Source organism: Lissotriton helveticus, chromosome 2_1 (genome assembly GCF_964261635.1).
Source record: "Lissotriton helveticus chromosome 2_1, aLisHel1.1, whole genome shotgun sequence".
NCBI classification, from domain to species: domain Eukaryota; kingdom Metazoa; phylum Chordata; class Amphibia; order Caudata; family Salamandridae; genus Lissotriton; species Lissotriton helveticus.
The window spans coordinates 1,173,794,597-1,173,809,440 of record NC_136059.1 but is presented as its reverse complement, the minus strand read 5'-3'; the positions used below and the strand labels follow the sequence as shown (position 1 = coordinate 1,173,809,440).

The window sequence follows — 14,844 nt, the reverse complement described above, 5'->3', positions numbered from 1 at the left end:
ATTTACCCACTTAAGGCACTTCAAAAGCAGGTCACAAAACATTAATTGGATGGCACAAATATAACTGCTATAGTTACAATAAAAATAGAGAATATGTAGAAATATCCGCGGAACGTGCAGTGCTAAAACGGACGTAGCACTTTCAACACGTAAATGGAGAATACCTAGCACAAAAATATGGTTTCTGTTGGGTTTCCATCATTTCCTTGTGCAGGCACAAACACTAGACAGACTGGTTGTAATGGCCATGTTTGTTCTGTGCAATAAATATTGAACCATGACCATGTTTGTAAAGCAGTATAACACGGCAATGGCGGTCATATGTAGGCAATAGTGCCTTTGAGCAGAGCAGAGATGGTGGGAAACCATAGACATCAACAAGTTATTGTTGCTCAAGTTTGTATACTGGTACCATAGAGTTTCTCAAGAAAACGAGGTCACGTGATGTCTGTACCTCAACAGTAAAACATTCCGCGTGGTTATCGGCTTTGCAGCAATGCTCCCTCATAGCACCAAACTCTGAATTGACTTTTGTCAGTTCTTCTTCTGTGATGTCGAGCTTCTGTTTTACCAAGTTGATAAGGAACCTGTTGGGACATTAAGATAATAGATCTGAAGATGATGTAATCTAATCAAAATTAAAAATTGCTTACAACATCGTTAGAGTTTTTCTGCTGTACATGCAGTATTTGAGAGCTTTACCACATGCGTATTTATGCCTCTTCCTTATTTACTGTGCAGTGGGTAAATAGGTTCTAGTTTGCTTATCTGCTACTAATTGTGTGGCTATTTGCTTCTTCGTTTTTATGTTGCGCAGACATTGCAAAATGGAGTTTGTGTGCTTTGCATTTATCAATAATAAATTTACGAGCGAAAATTATCGATATCGATGAGATCCACATGCAATTGCTAGGAGCTGAGTAAAATGGAGAAGACAAGGTGAAAGACAACCAAAAACAACAGTACACATTTGAAACAATTTAACCAGATAGAAAATCGTGAACAAAAACACCAAGGAGCTCCATGTAAGGGAGATGTATGATCATTCCTAATGATCAAGTAGTTAAGACATGTCAGTTGCCCCTGACTCTTGTGGCACCTCGATTTGTGCATTAAAAGTGAAACTATCCAAGTAAAATTGCATCTTGTTGAATTCCTCCTTCTTTATCCATCGCTTTGACTTGGCCTAACGAGGAATTTGGTCTGCTTTTTCTGAAAGCTAGTGACTTAGGGCAATCTGGTGTGGTGTTTTTCATGGGACCCACAATATTTTCTTCCCATAATGCTGAATCAATGTCAAAGTGTGGGTTAGCAAACGCATGGGCACAATTACAAGATCTTATTGCCACCAGGACATCACTTTTTGTGACGTTCTCGTGGTGATAAGCCCTTCGCCGTATTTACAAAGGTACGTTAAGCCACTTCACGTGGCTTAGCGCCTCCTTGTGAATAAGGCCCCTTTCGTGCAGCACTTAGCCTGAAAGGGGCGGGAAATGGGTGTTGAGGTGCACATTCCACCGCAACCCCAATTGCTTTTTTTACGCTGCCCCCTATTTACAAGGGTGGAGTAAATATGGGGCAGCTGCAAAACAAGACCAGGGAACACCTGGACTTAACATGGCAAAACGAGGAGAAATTATTAATTACTGATTGTTTATGTGCAGGAAGGGACATCTTCCTGCACATGAAGAATTATACCCACAACGCCGGCACCCTTGCACTGTGCTGCAAGGGGGCCTGCCATTCTGCTAGGCAACTTAATTTAGCGCCAGCACTAATGGAAGTACAGGGGTGCGCTGCATTATTGTAAATACGGCGCATCCCTGCATTGGAAACTATTGGAGTGTGGAGTTAGCAATCATGGCTTAACACCGCACTCCAACTGTTTCCTTGTAAATATGCCCCGCAATTTGCCCAAATTTATATGACTGAAATCTCAGGTGCTTTCAGCCAACGGCAAACAGCGTAACATTCTCTATTCCCACATTTCTACTGAAATAAACAGCACCTCACCGGTATGGGTGTACCTGATACACATGACAGGATTGGATCAAAACAGTAAACCCCAGGTCTAATACTGCAGCCACCCAAATTGGAAAGTGAGAGGAAATTGAGATTCTTTATCCAGTTATGAAATTTGCAAGGACCTTTTAGACAGGAAAGTGTAATATGAACCATACAGGCCACACCAGTATTGATTTCTCTGGGTGTCTAGTTTTTAGAAAAGCCCACCATGGTAGGATTCCAATGGTTAAACCCTTGGATCTATAGATACGGCTATTGTAGCTGGAGGCCTAGCCATAGTTGAGTATCCCTTTTAAAGGACGGTTCCCTCATCCAACATAGATGGCATGCTTCATCATTCGGAACGTCCTCATACCTTGATGCCCAGTCACAGTATGGGATACAGGCCCCTCTTTGAGAGGTAGGAGCTCAGGTATGTTAGTTGAAAAAATTGAAAGTACCTTTATTATTGCTATCCTGGGACAGGAGTAAAAACAGGGCACTGTGCGCAGTGATTAAACCTACCTTTAGTGTCAAACAAAGGTCGACATGTTTCAGCCTATAACCCTCCGCAGAGGTTTTGCGGTTTTCTTTCAGGACATAAATTCAGTGCTGCTGCTTAAAAATACTCAAATCAAAAAAAACAAATTTAATTATGTCATATACAAAACTGTCCAGTGATCCTAAGAGACTCATAAAGGAGGTTCCTCCTCCTTGGCATGGTGTGGCGAGTGGCCAGTTGTAGCTCTGGTACCAGGACAGAGAGCACCGAGCCCCATGCCAGTGTGAGTTTAGGCATGACTCTCAAATTAGCGGATTACCGCCAGTGAGTCCTCCACCTTGTGAATACAGGAAGGTTTCGTATATGTTATATTTGAATTTGTTTTTTGACTTGAGCACTTTGAGCAACAGCACTGAATTTAGGTCCTAGAGAAATGCTGCAACACCTTTGTGAAGGGTTATAGGATGAACCATGTCAGGTTTGGTTGACTTCCCTGAGTGCTGGCCAACTCTAGAACCAAATCCCGCAGCTGCCATCAGAACAATGATTATAAATCAAAGAAAAAATCTTCACATTTCCACATTGCACATTGTGGCTTTTCCTATGGCAGATGATAGGCATGTTTCCGTCAAGAGAAGTGTGGCATTGTAGAGTAGCAGAACTTTTGTCAGTCCCCTAAGATTCCAGAACTTTGCCTCACCGAAATGTGAGGATATCTGCGAGAATTAACAAAATGGTGGGGGTCTTTGAAAATTACACTTCTGTGGACTCCCCTGAGATTTTAGTTTTCAAATATATCTGGGTTTGGTTTTCTCGGATGCCAGCAGAGTACAGGCCCAATTAACATCTATCCCAATCCGAAGAAACAAGGTTAATCGAAAATCAAAATATTCTAGCTACTTACATCTCCCGAATGTTGGAATTCAAAGGGAACTATCTTGATCTTTCTACACAAGTGTACTATTTTTGTCAGGAAAAGTATGGGAATGCTGAGTGGTAAGATTCTGGAATGTTCTCTCACAGAAACGTGAGGAAAGTCCATGATTTTAGCTAAAGTTTGATGCTTGCACAGTATTCTGGGTAAAACGAACACTGAGATCTCTGCAGGCCAAACCACCAATGTATCTGTTTTTTAAAAACTTGGTAGGTTATATTGGGTACCAGCCAGCCTAGGCCCAAATACAGCAGTTACCCAGCTCCTAAAAGTCTGTGTCATTCAAATAGAAATCTGCATATTTTCACTTTCCATTTTGGAGCCTTTCTTGTCATTGAATAGGCCCACCCACGCAAATGGGGCACATTGTTTATCAGAAGAATGGGATTACTCAATGGTAGAGCTTTTGACAATTCCTTCAGATTCTGGATTTTTTTCCACACAGAAATGTGAGTAAGATATTTGATTTTACGCATAGTTTGACATTTTCAGTGCATTCTGGGTAGGCAAAAGAGTGTTATTCATTAAAATCACTTGACCCGGCACTCTCCCTATTGTCTAGTTTTCACAAATGCCTGGGGTTTGAAGGTTTCCCAGCGGAATGGCTGACCCTAAGCACAAATACCACACTAACATGATTCCCAGAAAGAATGAAATTGTTTGAGGAAAAATCTTGAACTTTCCACATTACATTTTGGTGCTTTTTTCTGTCATAGAAATTATGAACACCACTTGGTGAAAAAAATATTCTACTCTGTATTCACCTTAAAGCTGGGGAGAGTTCGGTCTTCGCCCAAGAAACTTTTTGTGGATTCTATTTTTAGAAGATAAAACACACACTTTCTAGTGCACCACCTTTTTTTACCATTATTCATAACATTCAAATTGACCCATTTTGCCTATCTTTTCTGGTCCCTTGGATGAAATCACAAATCTTGGCTACAAATGTACTCTCCTAAATGTGGGAAAAGAGGATGTCTGGAGCCTTTGCCCAAAAAGGCCTCAATATGCATCAGTTTATGCTTGGTATCCATCTTAGTGAAGCGTTCTATTTTCGGACTTGGAAACTTTACTGCAAGTCAGATCTCAGTCAGCGGTGCAAACCAGCAAGTTCAGGCTGACTGATGATTTGATGTTGACAGCTGTGGCTTCAACAGCAATCCTGGTGTCTCAAAATTTTCAAAGCAGAAAGTCAGCAAAAACTTTCCAAATTCTACTGCTTGCTGTTTGCTGGATACGAGGAGTGCATTCTAATACCAGCCAAGGTTCCAGGACCTGTGTGGGGGGCATGACTTGAGGGTTAGGTTCCAGTAGAGGCCAGGAGCAGGATGAAGGGCAGGGGCAGTTCAAACTTCTCAGTTGGACAGTAGCAGGGCGAGAGGCATTTAGAAGCTTGTTGTGTCTCTGTAGCTCAAACAGGAGGTTGCAACTGACCCTTGGAGTAATTTCTGGGGTCCTGAGTTCAAGGTAGGCATGTCTAGTCTTCCTTCAGGTCTCAGACAGCAGTGCCGTCTTTCTGATTTTAACAGTGCTGGGAGTGTTCATAGGAGAGATCTGCTGGGTCCACTTGTATGCCCAGCATCAGCCAATGGGTGGAGGACAATCCTTTGTCCACTGCTAAACCAGTTCTGGTCACTTCCTACCCTCCCAATGGGTTTAGTGCCAGCCTGAGTAGTGAGACAAAAGTAGACAGGCCTAGGAATGGGCTTCATCTGTCAATGACAAAGTAAGTATCCTTTGAAACCCAGGAAGGGACTAGGCACAGCCCAAGACCATCCTGTCAAGGGAGGAGCCCCCCTCCCTATATCCATTGTTCTCTACCCGCGGTCTGGGAGCAATACACAGTTCACCACAGGGGAGCCATAAGGTGTCAGGTGACAGCTGGATGCTGGCAGGACAGCTTTTTGGTTTTATGTAGGAAAATTCAAACTTTTTAAAAGTGTAAGTTCTGAAATAGTAATATAAAATCCGACTTGACCATTAACTTGGATTTTAAATTGCTATTGAAGTGAGTCCAGGAGCAATATTTGAAGCTGTCCCCCAAATTATTTAGCACTTATTAAATGTAGTAGTGAAAACATGTGTTAACCTGTGGGAGAGCCACCCTTGCTACACCGAAAAACGACGTGGGAGCTTTTTCACTGCCAGGATATGTAAATCCGGAAATATAAATGTCCAACTTTTTAAATACAATGCATTCTGCCATATGGCTATTCAGAGAGTACCTTTGGTGACTTGTAAGTATTAAAAATGAAGGTTTAGGTGCGGCAAAAGGTCTGTTGAGCCAGGTTAAAATGGCAGTTTAGAACTGTGCAACCAGGCTGCAGGGGCATGCCTGTAGAGATATTTTATGTGTTACTTTACTGGGTGACACAATGGGTGCTGCAGCCCTCTAGCAGCACTTAATTTACAGGCCAGGGTATTTGTGGTACCATTTAATAGCTACTTGCAAGTAAATTAAAGGTACCAGTTAGAGTTATGCCAATTCCACTAGGTTTAGAGAGGAGAGCATAAGCACTTTACCAAGCAGTGGCCCATGCAGGTAAGAGTGGTGGGGGGGGGGGGGGGGGGGGAATTTCGACGAACAATCGCGAGGGAAAATTCATTAAATTATTTATTTTCCCTCGTCCTCGTCTTTAGAAATTGTCCCACCCGGTCCCACCGCTCTTACCTGCACAGGCCGTGGCTTAGTACCACTGGTTAGCAGGGTAAAGTATGAGTCCTAAGGCCAGTAAAAACGGGATTAGCAAAAGAAAGCAAGAATCTGGGGTAATGATACGCAAAAGATGGTAATTTCAAAAATTATATTTGGCCGGTTCACAATGAAATCTTGCAACCATCAAAAGTGTACTATTCTGTAAATGTTCTTTTTAGCAGCAAGCTTTTTAGGTCTTAACTATTCTATCCCGCAGGGATAGATAGGCAAGTATATAGTAGGCAGTTCAAAATCTCTACCAAACTGCGGATCGTGTACAGTTCATGTGGACACAATCACGTGCATTGTCAACAGCTGCCACAACCACGCGCATTTTTTTAAGAGCTTCCATTTGCTCCCAGACACTTTGTGCACGCGCGCCGCGCTCTCCCTCTGTTGCCACACTTATTAAGCTCACCAGGCAGCACACCCCCTCCTCTCCATATGGTCGCTCGAGTTCACGTCCGAGTGCTTTCCCTGACAGGCTCTGCCCCACTGCCCCATTTGTCTGTGCCTCGCATCAGACTTCAAAGGCCGCCGCTCCTTCGCCCCCTGCATCAGGCCTCAGATTTGAAAGACTTCAAGCTGTGGTCGTAATCAGGCTCCTCTGCTTGCCGTAACCCCTACCTTTTCCCCTCCCTCCTGGTCAGCCTCACTCTCCCAAGCGCCTTGCTTAGGCACATACATACACCACTCTCGTGCTCCCCCCGCGATCATTTTCACTTTCACGTCTGCCGTAACCCCTCCCTTTTCCCCCTCTCTCCTGGTCAGCCTCGCTCTCCCAAGTGCCTCGCTTAGGCACATACATATACCACTCGCATGCTTCCCCCCTCCACGCGATCACTTTCGCTTTCACGTCTGCCCTAACCCCTCCCTTTTCCCCCTCCCTCCGGGTCAGCCTTGCTCTCCCATGCGCCTAATTTATTTTTTATTTTTACGGAATCCCTTGTTATTATGTGTGCAACATTGGCTTCCTGGTTGTTTATGTCAACACATCTTCTCAGCTGACATGGACACCACTTTTATACCAGGTTATAGAATGGGTTCAGCATGCTCACACTCTCTCTTTGTCGGTGACTCTATGCTTCTCATCGGAACGGCGATGTTGATATTTGTTTTAAGAAGTGCTAAGGGAGGGTTAGATCTGATTATTAGATGGCCTTTCCATATAGTGGTATCCTGGTACTTAAATGCTCATAAGAGTTTTGTGCACGCTGATTAAAGTCACTGTCTCACAAAGCGCCCCTGCTGTAGGTACTAATGCTTAGTGTACTTCATCCCTCGATTTCTTTTCTTTGTTCTCTTTTATTGTTACCATCTGTTTCTGCAGCATGATAAACTCTTATTGTAGTTCAAGTTAAGTGTCGTTTGTAATACTTCAAATGAGGCAATTACAACCCCATCACTGCTATTATTGAGTTTGTGTCCAGACGACCTTGCTGTAACCTCGCAGCTTGGCAGGTGGTAGGGTTTTTCCTCAGCTGCTGGTTCGTGTAAATAATCAAATCTGGGAAGGTCAAGAGCTTCAGGTTTTACCAAAGTTACAGTAAATTGCTATTAATATAGAATAATAACATTTCTTAAGAATATATCTTCCCAGGCGTAGGAAGAACATCCTTTTAGGAACAACCTAGAATGGTCCTGAAAACGTTTGCCCAGCACCAGCCCAGCATCGCCAAGTGGTGACATTAGAACTCCGACTCGGTCCCTCGCAAATGAAGAAAAAGTTTTTCCCACCAAGACAATAAAGTACCCAGAAGTTTTCTTCATCGAGGAAACTGTCCTGGGAGAGTTGCAGTGTCGGACCCTTTAATGGAAAAAACCCTGGCATTTTAAAGGTTATCCTAGTTTCAGCGTCCATCGGCTAAACCTGTGCAGTTTGATGACTTCAGCTGGGGATGCTGAATCTATTCAGAATGTCTTCTGCACCCTCTGGGCCACTCCCCAGGCTCTGACCCCCAAAACAGCTCCTGCACTTGCTCCAGCACACAAGTAAGACTTAGTCAAAGCCTACCTTAGTGCCTAAAGATGGCAGCCATGTGCTTGCAATAAAAAAATGAATTAAAAAATAAATTAGCCATTGTATACAATTTAAATAGACTAGTACGTGTGATAATTAGCTGAGAGGCATACCTAGAGGAGGATTAGAAACCCTTTTTAGTTCTTAATGTACGTCATAGGAACATATTATGCTTATTGCTACAAAGAAAAGGTACTATTGGCTTTGAATGACTGCATCCTGAAGACATAGTTTCATCACAAGGATGACAAAAAAAATCAAAGTTTAAAAAAAAAGCATAAAGAATAAGGAAAATATTGGTTATCTATGAACCCACCAACCCTGTTACTGAAGTGCACATTGATTGAAGCATATGTGCACTTAAATTTGTATGTCCTGTACCACTATTTTAGATTCCATAATTTTGGATCAGCACAGTTTTGCCTAATATGCTTCTGTACCAATATTTCAGATTAAAAAATGTTTTTTTACAATTATAATTTAATTTTTTTAACGTTTGAAGTTAGTTTTTCCATTGTCTCACCAATAATTTCATTGCAACTCCCTGTTCTCTTCTCCTGTGCTAATCACCTGCTCTCTTCCACCCCACCTCCTTCTCTAACTCCCTGTTCTCTTCTCTTCTCCCGTGCTGATCTGCTCCTCTCTTCCACCCCACCTCCTTCTCCAACTCCCTGTTCTCTTCTCTTCTCCCGTGCTGATCTGCTGCTCTCTTCCACTCTGCCTCCTTCTCTAACTCCCTGTTCTCTTCTCTTTTGCTGTTCTGATCTGCTGCTCTCTTCCACCCGCCTCCTTCTTTAACTCCCTGTTTTGTTCTCCTTCGCTAATCTGCTGTTCTCTTCCCCCCGCCTCTTTCTCTAACTCCCTGTTCTATTCTCCTGTGCCAATCTCCTGTTATCTTCAACCCGCCTCCTTTTTAACTCCTTGTTCTCTTCTCCTGTGCTGATCTGCTGCTCACTTCCACCCCACCTCCTTCTTTAACTCCCTGTTCTCTTCTCCTGTGCTGATCTGCTGCTCTCTTCCACCCTCCTCCTTCTTTAACTCCATTTTCTCTTCTGCTGTGCTGTTATGCTGCTCTCTTCCACCCACCTCCTTCTCCAACTCCCTGTTCTCTTCTCTTCTCCCGAGCTGATCTGCTGCTCTCTTCCACCCACCTTCTTCTCTAGCTCCCTGTTCTCTTCTCTTCTCCTGTGCTGATCTTCTGCTCTCTTTTACGCCGTCTCCTTCTTTAACTCACTGTTCTATTCTCTTCTCCTGTGCTGATCTGCTGCTCTCATCCACCCCACCTCCTTCTTTAACTCCCTGGTCTCTTCTCCTGTGCTGACTGCTGTTCTCTTCCACCCGCCTCCTTCTTTAACTCCTGTTATCTTCTCCTGTGCTGATCTGCTGCTCTCGTCCACCCCAACTCCTTCTTTAACTACCTGTTTGCCTCTCCTCTCCTGTGCTGATCTGCTGTTCTCTTTCACCCGCCTCCTTCTCCAACTCCCTGTTCTCTTCTCCTGTGCTAATATGTTTTTCTCTTCCAACCGCTTCCTTCCTTAACTCCCTGTTCTCTTCTCCCGTGATGATCTGCTGCTCTCTTCCACCCCACCTCCTTCTTTAACTCCATGTTCTCTTCACCTGTGCTGATCTGCTGCTCTCTTCCACCCCGCCTCCTTCTTTAACTTTGTTTTTTTCTCCTGTGCTGATCTGCTGTTCCCTTCCACCACCTCCTTCTCTAACTCACTGTTCTCTTTTCCCATGCTGATCTGCTGTTCTCTTCCTCCCGTCTCATTCTCTAACTCTCTGTTCTCGTCTCTTGTGATGATCTTTCTCCTATCTTCCATCCGCCCCTTCTCTAACTCCCTGTTCTCTTCTCCTGTGCTGATCTGCTGTTCTCTTGCACCCGCCTCTTTCTCTAACTCCCCTTTCACCTCTCCTGTGCTGATCTGCTGTTCTCTTTCACACCGCCTCCTTCTCTAACTCCCTGTTCTCTTCTCCTGTGCTAATATGCTGTTCTCTTCCACCCGCTTCCTTCCTTAACTCCTGTTCTCTTCTCCTGTGCTGATCTGCTGCTCTCTTCCACCCCACCTCCTTCTTTAACTCCATGTTCTCTTCACCTGTGCTGATCTGCTGCTCTCTTCCACCCCTCCTCCTTCTTTAAGTCTGTTATTTTCTCCTGTGCTGATCTGCTGTTCTCTTCCACCCGCCTTCTTCTTTAACTCCCTGTTCTCTTCTCCTGTGCTGATCTGCTTCCCTCATCCACCCGCCTCCTTCTTTAACTCCCTGTTCTCTTCTCCCGTGCTGATCTGCTGCTCTCTTCCACCCGCCCACTTCTCTAACTTCCTGTTCTCTTCTCCTGTGCTGATCTGCTCTTCTCTTCCACCCGCCTTATTCTCTAACTCCTTTTTGGCTTCTCCAGTGATGATCGTTTGATCTCTTCCATCCGCCTCCTTCTCTAACTCCCTTTTCTCTTCTCTGGTGCTGATCTGCTGTTTGCTTTCATCCCGCCTCCTTCTCTAACTCCCTGTTCTCTTCTCCTGTACTGATTTGCTGTTCTTTTCCACCGCCTCCTTCTGTAACTCCTGGTTCTCTTCTCCTGTGCCGATCTGCTGTTCTCTTCCACCCGCCTCCTTTTTTAACTCCCTGTTCTCTTCTCCTGTGCTGATCTGCTGCTCTCATCCAACCACCTCCTTCTTTAACTCCCTGTGCTCTTCTCTCGTGCTGATCTGCTGTTCTCTTCCACCCCACCTCCTTCTATACATCCCTGTTCTCTTCTCCCATGCTGTTCTGCTGCTCTCTTCCACCCCACCTCCTTCTTTAACTCCCTGTTCTCTTCTGCTGTGCTAATCTGCTGTTCTCTTCCACCTCACCTCTTTCCTAACTCCCTGTTCTCTTCTCTTCTCTTGCGCTGATCTACTGCTTTCTTCCACCCGCCTCCTTCTTTAACTCCCTGTTCTCTTCTCTTCTCCTGTGCTGATCTGTTGCTCTCTTCCACCCCACCTCCTTCTTTAACTCCCGGTTAACTTCTGCTGATCTGCTGCTCTCTTCCCCTCACCTCCTTCTCTAACTCCCTGTTCTATTCTCTTCTCCTGTGCTGGTCTGCTGCTCTCTTCCACCCCACCTTGTTCTTTAACTCCCTGTTCTCTTCTGCTGTGCTGATCTGTTCCTCTCTTCCACCCACCTCCTTCTCTAACTCCCTGTACTCTTCTCTTCTCTCGTGCTGATCTGCTGCTCTCTTCCACCCTGCATCCTTCTCTAACTCCCTGTTTTCTTCTCTTCTCCTGTGCTGATCTGCTGCTCTTTTCCACCCCACCTCCTTCTTTAACTCCCTGTTCTACTTTGCTGTGCTGATCTGCTGCTCTCTTTCACCCGCCTCCTTCTTTAACTCCCTGTTCTCTTCTCCTGTGCTAATCTGCTGTTCTCTTCCACCCGCCTCTTTCTCTAACTCCCTGTTCTCTTCTCCTGTACCGATCTACTGTTCTGTTCCACCCGCCTCCTTCTTTAACTCCCTGTTCTCTTCTCCTGTGTTGATCTGCTGCTCTCTTCCACCCGCTTCCTTCTTTAACTCCCTGTTCTCTTCTCTTGTGCTGATCTGCTGCTCTCTTCCACCCGCCTCCTTCTTTAACTCCCTGTTCTCTTCTCCTGTGCTAATCTGCTGTTCTCTCTTCACCCGCCTCTCTCTCTAACTCCCTGTTCTCTTCTCCTGTGCCGATCTGCTATTCTCTTCCACCCGCCTCCTTCTTTAACTCTCTGTTCTCTTCTCCTGTGCTGATCTGCTGCTGTCTTCCATCCGCCTCCTTCTTTAATTCCCTGTTCTCTTCTCTTCTCCCGTACTGATCTGCTGCTCTCTTCCACTGCCCTGTTCTCTTCTCTTCTCCTGTGCCGATCTGCTGTTCTCTTCCACCGCCTCCTTCTTTAACTCCCTGCTCTCTTCTCCTGTGCTGATCTTCTGCTCTCTTCCACCCACCTCCTTTTTTAACTCCCTGTTCTCTTCTCCTGTGTTGATCTGCTGTTCTCTTCCACCCGCTTTCTTCTTTAACTCCCTGTTCTCTTCTCCTGTGCTGATCTGCTGCTCTCTTCCATCCCACCTCCTTCTTTAACCCCTTCCATGCTCATGACTAGCTCAGCTCGTCATGCAGTACACTGCTACAGTGCTCATGACGAGCTGAGCTCGTCATGAACAATGGGATTCAAAGAAGATCAGCACCAAGGATGAATTGCTGTAGCATTGATGTGGTTAACTCCCTGTTCTCTTCTCTACTCCTGTGCTGATCTGCTGCTCTCTTCCACCCGCCTCCTTCTTTAACTCCCTGTTCTGTTCTCCCATGCTGGTCTGCTGCTCTCTTCCACCCCTCCCCCTTCTCCAACTCCCTGTTCTCTTCTCCCGTGCTGATCTGCTGTTCCCTTCCACCACCTCCTTCTCTAACTCCCTGTTCTCTTCTCCTGTGCTGATCTGCTGCTCTCTTCCACATACATGCTTCTCTAATTGCACACACACACATACATACAACCACGTATACCCACACACACAACCACACCCACAACCACACACACACAACCACACACACAACCACACACACACAACCAACCACACACGACCACACACACAACCACACACAACCCCACACACAAACACGCACGCAACCCCACACACAAACACACACATCACCACAACCACACACACAACCACACACCCAACCACACACACAACCACACACATAACCACACACACAACCACACACAACCACATACAAACACAACACACAAACAACAAAACACAGCCAAACACAACCACACACAACCACACACACAACCATACATATAACCACAAACAACCACAACCACACACAACCACACAACCACAAACACACACATAGCCACACACACAACCACAACCACACACACAGCCACACATACCACCACACACAAGCATATACACTCACACAACCACACCCAACCACACACCCAACCACACACCCAACCACACCCAACCTCACACACGTACAACAACACACACACAACCACACACACACACAACCACACACACAACCACACACACACACAACCACACACGCACACAACCACACACATCTATATATCGCCCTCACTCTATCTAGCTATCTATCGCCCTCACTCTATCTATCTATCTGTCACCCTCACTCTATCTATCGCCCTCACTCTATCTATCGCCCTCACTTTATCTATCTCTCACCCTCACTCTATCTATCTATTGCCCTCACTCTATCTATCAATCTATCGCCCTCACTCTATCTATCTTTCGCCCTCTCTCTAGCTATCTATCGCCCTCACTCTATCTATCTATCTATCTATCTATCGCACCACCACAGCATCACTCAGGTGCACCACAGCATTACTCTGGGGCACCACAACATCACTATGCGCTACCACAGCATTACTGAACGCCACAGCATCACTCGTCACCACCACAACATCACTCAGCGCCACCACAGTATCAATCTGTGCAACCATTCAACAACAACTGGTTCAAATATGTTCTCTCAATGTTTCAAGCTGTATTACAAATGTCACAAAAAGATGTTAATATTTCACTCTGTTCTTGGATTTTCATCACAATAAAATACACTGAACATAATCTTCACAAAAGTTTAAGCTATTGCCATTATAAATTACAATAACTTTTATTTAAGTATTAATGATTTAAAAAAATTAAAAGCCATTGTTATTTGTAATATCAATACATCTAAGTCACGTAAATACAAAACATGTTGCATTACAAATTCTATAGGTGTCACATTTGCAAACGTTAAAAGTATTGGCATTGTAAATGACAAAGCTATTAATTTCGCTATTTTCAAAATCAACACATAAATACAAAATGTGTCATTTACAAGACCAATAGCTCAAACTTTCCTAACGCGAGACCTATTGCATTGCAAATGCTTGTTTAAATATTCAGTTTCACTGGGGAAAGGTTGTCAAATTGGTGCATTGCAGTTTCCCACATTGGCTCACCTCCTTGAGGAAGGCACCCAGGTCACCCAAGATGGAAGATATCACTTACGCTTGCTGTTTATAGATCAGAGCCTCTGATGATAAAGAGTCACACAAGACATCAGTGAAGTGGAAGGAGTCGACTGAAAGTTTTGGAGGCACGTAGGTCTCATCTGGTCCCAGCGAAGTAAAGCATGACCTCTGATGGCCATAGGAGTCACTGCAGCAGTGGGCAACCTTTTCATTCGAAAAATTGGCAGGCAGCTTTTCACACATCTCTTCAATAACCAAAGCAAGCTGCACAAAACAAAAAAGAAGTATTGGAAATGCTATCAGTCTCACATTTGTTTGAGTTACAGAGTTTGGCATTGTAAATGGTAATGTACTTTACCTATGTGTTATGGAGTTCCTGTATGTGCTTTGTAGTGGAATTATGTGGGTTGAATTTGATTAATTATTTGTGGAATTGTGTGAAGTGAAACTGCGTGTTGTGGAGTGGATTTGTGTAGTGGAATAATGTGGAGTGATGTGGTTAGTAATGATATGGTATTAAATGTACCGGAATTATGTGGAGTTGGATTGTGTGTTATGTATTGTAATTATGTGGGATGGTATTTTGTGTTGTTAAATGGCATGTAGTGGAGTTTAATTATGTGGTATAATGTGGATTTGGTGTGTTGTGTAATTGTGTTGTTGAGTTGAATTAAGTGGGTTTGTATTGAATTATGTGGTGTGGA

The 14,844-nt window shown here is 44.5% G+C and overlaps 1 protein-coding gene across 1 annotated transcript in view; it reads right to left on the bottom strand.

Moving 5' to 3' along the window:
- The window catches only part of LOC144818524 (serum albumin-like), a 236,275-nt gene that overhangs the window by 28,509 nt on the left and 192,922 nt on the right, over positions 1–14,844 (bottom strand). The window contains exons 12-13 of the mRNA XM_078676034.1: positions 14,178–14,404; positions 455–587 (exon numbers count right to left, since the gene is read on the bottom strand). Coding sequence (XP_078532160.1) covers positions 455–587; positions 14,178–14,404 — 360 coding nt within the window. The remainder of the gene's footprint in view (positions 1–454; positions 588–14,177; positions 14,405–14,844) is intronic.